We start from the raw sequence: 11,317 nt of genomic DNA, 5'->3' as shown, positions 1-11,317 counted from the left end.
AACAAATTGAACTGTTTTCTTGCTATGTAATTTTTATCAAATATATGTATACTCAGATAGTATCTGTACAACATGTAAGTCCTATTAGCCTCATAACTTGCATGCACTACAAACTCCTACCTTCCACGGATGGAACTTGCAACCCAGAAACACACTGGCAGTAGTGTATGTACATATCAGTGGGTGTGGCTTCTGTTCTAGTATGACATTTCCCTCAGATTCCTAAGTTTTATAAAGCTGTACATCTAGAAGGGGAAGCAGATTCTCCTTTAGATACTATGAGAGCAGGAAAATATTGTTTGTTTGATAGAATTCTACTTTTCTCTGCTGAAACAGGATTATTATTATTATTATTTAAATAGGTATAATTAGTTCTCTACTAGACAATCTTTAATCCCTTCTAGTGGTCAAAAAAGACATTCTGAAAACTGGAAAAAAATGGCCTATAAAAAGGTAAATTGATGTGTTTTTCATTTTGAGTCAGAAATAATTGTTTTTAAAGCAGCCTGGATTTTTCTTTTATTATCATTATAAACAGGCAATCTTGCACTATAATGTTCAAGGAATCTGTAAGAGAGGCAAATATTGTATATACATCACAGTATAGATGTTCATTTTATTTGGGAAATTACTCCCCTCTCCAGTTTTCCCATATTTTTGGTTTCTTGAAAGACATCTAGAATATAGCTGCATGTCCTCTCCCTTTCTTGGAAGTGTGAGGGGATTTGGATGTAGGTTTTGCTTTTTCATCTATCAATCTGACCAAATGATCTTATGAAACAGTAGGGTTAATATAATGCCGATGGGAGAAAACTCAGCAGGATGCAAGAGAGGCTGTTATATGTCATAAAATTAGTTTTAAATGAAGAAATAGGAGCATTTGCTGACATTTAATTTTAGGGCAAAGGAGAGCATTGGTTTTAAAAAATACGGTATAAAAATCTGATTTATGGGGTGAGTCTTAAAATTCTAAACAAAGGATGGAGACAGTCCAAGTATTGGTAAAGAAAATTGATGAAGTAATGTAGGCTAACACTTGTCTAGGTTTCTGTTATTGCAACTGTAATTTTCGACATTTGTACAGGTTATTTCAGACACAGGAAAAGTATATACTCACACAGACAAAACACCCGTGTATAAAATATAAAGCAGTGTTATAGTTACTAAAAAGGACATGCCTTATTGCTACAACAATTCTTGCTTTTTATATAATGTACTGTACCATAACTTGTTTTGAGAATGTCATTTGCATAAATTATTCAAGTTTGAGAAATATTCACACATTTTGATCCTACAATATTTAAAATAAAACATTTTCTAATGTGTCTCTTTATTAAAAGAGAAATAAAAATGTCATCTTGCAATTTTCTTAGGTCAGACATGGGTTTACACCTTTTTAAATATTCTGTTCTTGTATTTACTTGCACAGTAAAATCTGCTATTGTTACAAAGGTTTAAGAGCTTTACTCGAGGGTGCTCTACATATTCACAATCTGCCTGTGTGATTGTGAAAGTATCAATAACCAAAGTATTATGAAACATAGTCTAGAGAGGAAAAAACAAATTCTTGTTCCTCCCATCGAGAGACAACACCTGGTTGCAATTTGGACCCGAATGAATTCCATATTTCAAAGCTGAGTCTCCCAAAAGGAAAGGCATGTTGCTGCAACAGTTTCTCACTGGGTAAGACCTTATTCATAAAGGTATAAGTGGTTAATTTGCATAATTTATATAATTATTTTTACTAAAGTGTATTCCACTTTTTTTTAATATAAACCAGAAAACCCCTAAGTTCTACAGATAAAGTTCCTACCTCCAGTCATGGCTGCAGGTAAGGCTGACATCAAGCTGTACAGCGCAATCAAAAACATACTTACATCTTAGCTCAGTTTACAGGTACAGCCATAATCAAGGCACAAAGATCTTCTACAAGTATTTTCTTCAATAAAGTTGTACAAAATAATATTACATTTTACAGTCTGTACAATATAATAAACCAGCAGTAAAACAAAAAAAAATATAGAGAGAGGGAGGACTGGTGTCCAAGAATGACCTAAGCTAAAAGGATCATTTGTAGACAAAACAAAGAATGGTTTAGGGTAGGAAGGAGTAGATTTTCTGCCTTGATGCACTAGGCTAGAAGTAGCTTTTAATTCAGAAGTCTGAGGTGTGTAGGGACACTCTGCTATGAAACCCCAGAAGAATTACTTATCTTTCCTATGCCTCTCAGGCTCTACTCTATGACCTGTGCTGCTAAACGGCTTAAAAGAGGAGGCCACTTTATTAGTTAACCTGCAACTCAATGCTAAAAACTGTGATAGAATAATAAATATCATAGTGCTGCTACATTGTGTGTATGCTTTCTCAACAGTATTTAATAACCTGATACAAAGTGCATTATTCTTTTCACCTATCAAGTACTCTTCAGTGTCATGTTAAAAAAAAAAAAAGGACCCCTAACATGCAGAGGTTTGACTGTAGTGCCACCTGATATGAGTCACCAGTTTATGTTGACATAACCTACTGGAAAAATTGAGCAGGTTATGTTTGAAAATTAAAAAAAAAATCCTAGGGGAAAATGGAGGTAGCCAAAGGCTTAATGGAATGACAAAGGAGTGGCATACTGAAGGGAAACCTGGACCTAGTCCCAAACAAGCAGAAAGGATAAAAGAAAAACTCACTCTAAATGAACACTGGGGTGCGGGTGGGTAGGGCTAAATAACCAAAGTAAACAGACCCAGAGGCTAACAAGTACTCTAGAGTATATTCTTCCATCCTGTGTTGGGTAGGACAGAGAAATGAGAGAGAGAGCGAAAGAGAAAGGAGCAGATAATTGAAAACCACAGGCTCCATGGTGACCCTAATCACAAGAGTTCATACTGTTTAAGGTGCATCCTCTGAATGATGTCTCGACAGTCATTGAACACTCTGCGGATGTTCTCAGTGTCCACTGCACATGTAAAGTGAGGGTAGCAGTAATGCTTGCCATCGCCAGTTGCCGTGCTTATCCTCTGTAAAACAAGAGTTGCCATGTAAGACTGTGTTCTTCAGGCTTAGGCAATTCATGTTTGTCAGGGTCTGTACTCCCAACTGGGCTTTCCCCTGTGCTTTTGTTTCTTCAAAAGCAGATTAGTATGAAATCTATTTTTGGAAAATCCAATTTAGATAGAACTCTGGCCTTAGACTCTAGGCTGCTGTTTTTTAAGAGCACTGTTACCCCCAGAAGACTAAATAAAAGGAGAGGCATTGACCAGGTCACACCTGGTCAAGTCTCTCTCACAGTCAGTGCAATGGGTATTGAACTGCATTGAGGGAGGGAGCAAGCATAGAGAATCCTTTTTGTATTGGAAACATAATTGCTTCTTTGACACTCCTGTCCCAAGTTAATAGTGATGTTCACATTGGGCAACAAACAACTCACCCTGATTAAAACACTTTACAAAGTACTTTTTCCCTAATTAACCCTATGATGTATTAACATCGTCCTTTGATGGATGAGGAAACTGAAGTTCAAAAAAAAAAAACTGAGGGACTTACCCATGGTCAGAGAGCTAACAAGTACTGGAACCATGACTAAAAACAACTTTGCTGGCTGAATCTGATGCTCTTTCCATTACAATAGTCTGCTTATGTAGGCAAGTGTCAAATATTAATGATCACATAGCAATTATATAAAGAGTTTCAACCATTCAACGAGGATTTGTTAAGAGCCTTCTGTGTGCTCAGTATTGTGCTAGGTACCTTGAGGGATATAAAAGAATACACACACACACACACGCACACACACGTATATACGTGTCTATGTATATGTATAAGTATATGTGTGTATGTATATATATATATTCTTCCCTTAAAGTATTCATTCACAATCTATCTGGGAAGAGACATACACACAAGAAACAAGCAGGAGCAATGTATGTGAAAGTTTGAGGGGCCAGCTATAAAGAAATTGCAGGAGACAACCTCCCTAAGATATCATCTTGGAGACTTGCTGTTTATTATGATGAAATATAGACATTGATCATAATAATAGGTTGGGTAAAAATAATTTAACAATTATTAAATGCTTAAAATACCTCTTTCATTTTTTTTAAGTGCACATAGCATGATAGTATCTATAGGGAAAAAGAAAACCAATCATGCCTTTCCAGATTTTCATTTGTCTGAGGAGAGCTGTAGCATTATATCAAGAATATTTGCATGCATCTCCAACCATGCATCAAATTGCTGCTGACTAATTCTCCAAAAGTATAAGATGGGACATCATTTTCATATCTAGGCAGATAAAATAGAAAAATATAAACTGCAGGCTGACTGAAATTGCCGCCTGTTTCCTGAGCATCATTAATACCATTGAAATAGGCCTGTAGTTGTTTCCCAACTATGGTTAAAAAAAATTGAAAATCAAACTTAGGCCTGTGATCCATGCTGGAAACACACACACACAAACACACACAGCTCTAGAGTGCTAATGCTCTGAGAATAGTTTTTGACTGGTGATGCTTCATATTTTCATTTATGCAGAGATACAAAGGATAACCCTATTTCCAACTTGGGAGCAAATGGAATGGAAAAAAAGTAAGAAATTTATTTAATTTTTTCGATGTATGTTAGAAAAATAGCACCTGGTGTCAATCTATACTAGTAGAAAGAATCTTGATGTCTTAATTCCTTTTTTATAGAGGCAATGGAGTGTGGTGGAAAGAGTACCCAATATCAAGTTAAGCAACCTGAATTTGAATCCTGGCTGATTCTTACTAGCTGTTTATGACCCTTGGCAAATCACATAAGCCCTTGGAACTTCAGTTTCCAATATTTTTTCATGACAGCTAAGACCTTACCATTTTATATTTCTGCCAAATTTCTCAGAAATTTCATAGAGAGGACTGAATCACTGAATTCACCACTGTCTTCTCCTTAGCAACACTTCTCCATAGACCATGATAGTAAAACTAAAGCTCATAATCATAATTTATGTTTACAGAGTGCCTTAAAACTTACAAAATTTATCACAACAACCCCAGGAGTCACATAGTTATCTCTCCAAATCACAATATCATGCTGCTTAATCAGGCATTTGGCATCTCTAGCTCTATGTTCATGACCCTCTGTTCATTATCATCTTCAATTTGTTAATCTTTTCATAGCTATAGTTTTTATATAGCAGGATAGTAAGAAAAGCACAATATGATTACTTTGCTAAATAATTTATTTTACTCTGTGCTTTTCTGCTACAAATGCACCATCACCCATAATCTAATATAATTAAGAACTTTAGTTTTAATATCCTGGTCTATTAAGAAGTGTTGTCAAGGAGAAGATACAGTAGTGGGTTTAATGGCTCATTAATCCACTAATTTCTTCTATGAAATTCCTGAGAATTTTAAGGCAAATATAAAATGGTAGCATCTCAGCTCTTATTAGAGAACACTGCAGGCTGAAGCTCCAAGAAGTGATGTGATCTGCCAAGAATTGTATCGCTACATCAGCTCCCCTTTCCTTAGTCTCTAAATCTTTTGTTCCCTACCAATGGGCAGGATATTTCTATAGGAAAATATAGAATCCCACTAGCAAAATGAGAAATATATACTTTTAAAAACAAATCCAGTCAATTGACAGAAAGAGAATTAAAAAAAACAACCTAATTTCAATGAACTATATTGAAAAATAATCCTACCAAGTTAATTTTCTATCCTTTATTTTCAATATGCATACATATTGCAACGGGATTATGTTAGAGAGCCAACACTATCAGAGGGCCTAATGAGATGACTGGAGATATTTAAAAAAAGACAAAAATGAAAATAAGATCATAGATTTAGAGCTGGAAAAAACCTCAGAGACTGTCTAGTTCAATTCCTTCATTTTACAGATAAGGAAATTGAGGCTCAGGTGCTAAAATAATTTGCACAAAGTGATAGTGTGCACTGGAGGTAGAATTGAATCCAGACCTGAGAGCCAGTGCTTTTCTTCTGTTTCTAATGGTAGGAAGCTGGTTGCCATTTTCCCCGAATGCAATACTTTCACCTTACATACCCATAACTTAGTACTACTTAAAGACCTAGCTCTAAGGAGCCATCTGTCACTCTGAGGACTCCTACATTCCATATTTCTTCTTGTTGATATGCTGCCTTGAAATTCTCCCATAATTCTTAGGCTCATACATTTAGAGCAACTTCCTTATTTTACAGATGAAATTCAGAAGATGGGTTTCAGTCTCTGGACTGAAGCCCAGAGAGGTAAAACAACTCACTCAAATTTCACCATGTATATTTTATTTTCTCAGTTAGACTGTAAAATATTTGAGGTCAGACTATGTCTTATACTAACCCTATCATTCCAAGAGCCCAGAAGGTATTCTTCAATGGTTCACTGGATGTTTTTTGATTACTTTTTGGTATGTTTTCCAATTTGATTCTCCTTGGGAACGCAAACCCTTGGAAACCTTGAAATCCTGATTTAAAGACATCTTTGTAATGTGCAAATATCACTAAACAGTGAAAATGATAATCATCATTTTTCACTGGAAGATATGTTTCTGTAGGAATAAAAAAGGTACTGTCCCAATGACAGAGACAAGAGTTGGTGTAAGTAGGTAGGGCCAGTGATGCCCCTACCTTCTGATTTAATGCTGTTTTCTTTCCTTCAGTAGCTCCCCTGCCACATGGTCATTGGGCTAAAAGCCTCTAGGAAAGTATCCATTCCTGTTCTTCCCCAATTTAGCTGCTACTCTGATGGTTTGGAAAGACTCACAACCCCTTCCCGTCACACTGGCCCTTTTTGCACCATAGCTTTGTTTCTGCCCAGCTTTTCAGGTTTTGTAGCATACCCTGGCAGCTTCCTAGGTTGGAAGCTGCAGGTTTTCAGGCTGTCTCACTTTCTCAGACTACCATATTTGTCCCATTGTGGAAATGAAAAGTTAACATTTACCAAATCAGTTTCATTAATTCCAGTAGCCAGAATTCTTCATATTCACTGTATTCAAAGGGATATCTACATGAGGCTTGACTATTTAGTAACATGACCAAGGCATAAGAGGGCAGGGGCAAGATATATTTCTGGCTCAGGGAATAGTACATTTTCTAACTGCTAATTTTAATCCCCACCAGCATGCAAGAGAATTCATTCATTCTGGAAAATGAGGTGATAGAAATACCTTAATTATTTGTAAATCTTTTCTTCTAGTAGTACTCCAGTGCTTCATGAGGTGACCCTGGATTCTTTTTTTCTTTTTTTTTTGGTGATGCAATTGGGGTTAAGTGACTTGCCTAGGGTCACACAGCTAGCAAGTGTCAAGTGTCTGAGATTGGATTTGAATTTGCCACCTAGCTGCCCCATGACCCTGGATTCTTAAAGGCTTTTCCAGTACAACACAAGCTCTAGCATGGCCTATCAAGATGAGGTCTAGGGGTGGATTATGTGCTCGTTATCCATGGCAACTTAACGCATAAAAAGTATTTATACTGGAGTATAAATTGATGGAATGAAGGAACCCTGGAATACTGAAGTACATTTCTTCTCAATTCAACAAAGAATTTAAGATAAAGCCCACAAAAGGAAAGAGACTGGGAGGTTGCACAGGGGTGTGTATGTGTAGGGGAGTGTAGAAGGAGAGAGAATAGAAATAGGTTCTAGCAGAAAACTGACCAGAGGACTTGGTTTCCCACAGAAAGGCTTTCATGAGACTGAAGAAATGCACTGCTAGAGATGGCTGGCTGCACAAACCTTTAACTACAACGGGACCCATCCAGTTCTAGTTCAGTTTCACATTTCTGCAGATCCTTAGAGAGTCATAGCTTTTTTTGTGTTGTTGGGGCATGTTTTGGTATTTGCTGATTGATCTCAAGTTGGCCAAATTTCATTCATAGCCAGTTACCTATAAAGTACAGCACAATGGAGTCCATTTTTTTTTTAAAGAAACACGAGCTTGAACAAACTGATTCGTACAGTGGTTTTTGGCTTATTAGTACTTTTGAATATGTACATAATAGTACTTTGTGGATCTAAAATGTAGCCCAATGATAGCATCAAAGCATAGGAGGATACCTGAGAATGCAGCTTGAAAAATGTATTGTTGGAGTCACTCAATGAGAGTACCATGGGGGATGAAACACTTATAAAGTTTTAAAAATTACTCACTAAAAATTCATCCCGGATAAAGAACTTGGCCCTCGTAACTTTGGGATCTTCACCTGCATCAGGTGTTGCTGTGGAATGAAACATACAAATGTACTCAGGTAAAGTTAAATATAAAATATCATTTTTATAGAAAAGGTAAACTCAGCTCAATACATGGTACCATGCAGTATAAAAGGCTTTATAAAAGACACAAGAACTCAGATCTACTTCATACTTTAAGGTACAAAGCACCTTCCTCATAGCAATATGTGTAGGCAAGTATACAATATTATTTTCTTCATTTCACAGATGAGGAAACTGAGGCTCAGGGAGATTTATAATACTTGCCCAGGGAAACAGCTGCTAAGCTTTGGTGCTGGAAATTTTTTTAAAGTTAAATTTTATTTTATTTTTTCAATCAGCAACAGTCTGTCTTCTCACCTTCCCACCTATCTCTCACATTGAGAAAGAAAAAAAAAACTCATTTTTGGCTGGAAAAGGAATTCCAGATTGGTCATGTCAAAAAAAAAAAAAAAGATCTCTGCACTCAGTGTCCTTCACCTCTCTGTAAGGAGATGGGTAATATGTTTCATCATTAATCTTCTGAATCGAGAAAGAAAAAAAAACTCATTTTTGGCTGGAAAAAGAATTCCAGATTGGTCATGTCAAAAAAAAAAGATCTCTGCACTCAGCGTCCTTCACCTCTCTGTAAGGAGATGGGTAATATGTTTCATCATTAATCTTCTGAAGAGGTTGGCAATTATGCTGACCAGAGTTCCTAAGTCTTTCAAAGTTGTTTGTCTTTACAATATTGTTGTGGCTGTATAAATTGATCCACTTCATTCTGCATCAGTTCATACAAGTCTTCCCAGGTTTCTCTGAAACCATCCCCTTTATAATTTCTTTTTTTAAAAAATTAATTAATTTTTAGTTTTCAACATTCACTTCCATAAGTTTTTGAGTTTTAAATTTTCTCCCCATCCTTCCCTGCCTCCCTCCCCAAGATGGTATATAATCTGATATAGGCTATACATATACATTCCTATTAAACATTTTCCACAACAGTCATGTTTTTTTTTCCCCCTGCTAGGCAATGGGGTTAAGTGACTTGCCAAGGGTCACATAGCTAGTAAGTGTCAAGTGTCTGAGGTCAGATTTGAACTCCTGACTCCAGGGCTGGTGCTCTATCCACTGTTTCACCTAGCTGCTCCCATTAGTCATGTTTTAAAGAATTAGAACCAATAGAAGGAACTACAAGAAAGAAGACACAAAACAAAACAGAATTAAAAAAAGAGCAAATAGTATGCTTTGATCTGTATTCAGACTCCATAGTTCTCTCTCTGGACGTGGATAGCATTTTTCACCATGAGACTTTTGGAGATGTCTTAAATGCTTACATTGCTGAGAAGAGCTAAGCCTATCAAAGTTAGTCATCACACAACGTGGCAGTTACTGTGTACAATGTTCTCCTGGTTCTGCTCACTTTACTCAGCATCAGTCCATATAAGTCTTTCCAAGTTTTCCTAAAGTCTGCTTGCTCATCATTTCTTATAGCACAATAGTATTCCATTACCTTCATATATCACAACTTGTTCAGCCATTCCCCAATTGATAGGCATCCCCTCAATTTCCAATTCTTTGCCACCACAGAAAGAGCTGCTATAAATATTTTTGTACACGTGGGTCCTTTTCACATTTTTATGATTTCTTTGGGATACAGCCCTAGAAGTGGTATTGCTGGGTCAAAGGGTATAATTTCTTACAGAAATATGATTCCATTATATTTAAGTTCCATAAATTGTTTAGCCATTCTCCAATTGATAGGCACCCCCTCGGATTCCAATTCTTTGACACTTCAAAAAGAGCTATATTTTTGTATATCCTTAGAGTTTGTTTTGCTTGAAACTAATCCCTCCTTTTATCTGCTTTCCTTCTAATTTCCCCTTTTCTCCCCTTTCCCTGGTGAGTAAAATGTATTTCTGTATCCAACTCTGTGTATATACATATACGAATATGTATACGTATATGTACATGTATGTATGTATTCTTCCCTCCTTTGACCCGTTCAGATGAGAATGAGGTTCAAGAGTCAGTTGCTCCTCCCTTTCCTTCTTGTTTTTATTGACTTCTACTTGCCTACCCTGATTATGTGAGATAACTTTTCCTAATCTTCCTTTCTCTCCCAACCATCTCAATGTCTATTCTTCCCCCACTCAATTTCTATTCTTCTTTTAAGATTTTCAAGACATAACAAAAATACTCCCAGCTCCTTTGTCTGAATAGTGTGCTGGGCTTGGAGTAAAGAAGACTTGCATTCAAATCTAGCCTCAAACATTTATTAGCTGTATAACCGTGGGCAAGTCACTTTACCTGTTTGTCTCAGTATACTCTGCTGTAATATGGGAATAATAATAAAACTTACTTCCCAGGAGTGTTGTAAGGATCAAATGAGGTAATTTAAAGCACTTAGCACAGTGCCTGGCACATAGTACCTTCTTACTAAACACTTGCTCCTTCCTTCCTTCCTTCCTTCCTTCCTTCCTTCCTTCCTTCCTTCCACCTTGATGATGATAGTGTTCAGAGTGGGACACCTGTATCATCTTCTCATATTTGTATATAAGCAGTTTATCCTTTAGTCCTGTATGATGTTTGTTTGTGTTTACCTTTTTATATTTCTCTTAACTCCTGTGTTTGAATTTCAAAGTTTCTGCACAGCTTTTGTCTTCTCATTGAGAATGCCTGAAAATCTTCTATTTGATTAAATAGAATAATAACCCCCTGTAGGATTATACTCAGTTTTGTGGGGTAGGCTATTTTGGGCTATAAGTCTATATCCTTTTCCTTCTGAAATATTTGTGCACTTATGCAGGGCAGATCTGAGCTGGTTCTTTTGCTGCTTTATTGGAGCACTTAGTGTTATGTTAGTCTAGGCTCACAGGGACAGCTCAGGCTGTCAGTGTAAGCTGTTTGTGCTCCCAAAGTAGTCTTATCCAGGGGAGAGTATGATTACTGATTCTCTGTTCTGAGCTCTGCCCTCATCTGGGTTGGGGTCTGAGCAAAAGCAGACGGCCCCTGGACTCAACCACTATCAGTCAGTGGGGAAACTCAGCTGGTTCAGAGAGACAGAACTGTAAGCTTCCCTTTGGTTTGAGATTCCTGCCCTGCTTATTCCCTTCCAGGCTCCAGATTTGGCTAGAAG

The 11,317-nt window shown here is 36.9% G+C and overlaps 1 protein-coding gene across 2 annotated transcripts in view; it reads right to left on the bottom strand.

Annotated features, from left to right (window-relative positions):
- Window positions 1-85: 85 nt before the first annotated feature.
- The window catches only part of LOC114031799 (guanine nucleotide-binding protein G(olf) subunit alpha), a 375,339-nt gene continuing 364,107 nt past the window's right edge, over window positions 86-11,317 (bottom strand). For both annotated transcript variants that reach the window (XM_027846936.1, XM_027846935.1), the window contains exons 11-12: window positions 8,140-8,207; window positions 86-3,011 (exon numbers count right to left, since the gene is read on the bottom strand). In XM_027846936.1, coding sequence (XP_027702737.1) covers window positions 2,865-3,011; window positions 8,140-8,207 — 215 coding nt within the window. In that variant the 3' untranslated portion in view covers window positions 86-2,864. The remainder of the gene's footprint in view (window positions 3,012-8,139; window positions 8,208-11,317) is intronic.

The sequence above is a fragment of the Vombatus ursinus genome, unplaced genomic scaffold (genome assembly GCF_900497805.2).
Source record: "Vombatus ursinus unplaced genomic scaffold, bare-nosed wombat genome assembly UNPS02015255.1, whole genome shotgun sequence".
Lineage (NCBI taxonomy): Eukaryota > Metazoa > Chordata > Mammalia > Diprotodontia > Vombatidae > Vombatus > Vombatus ursinus.
This window is presented reverse-complemented; position numbering and strand designations above follow the sequence as displayed.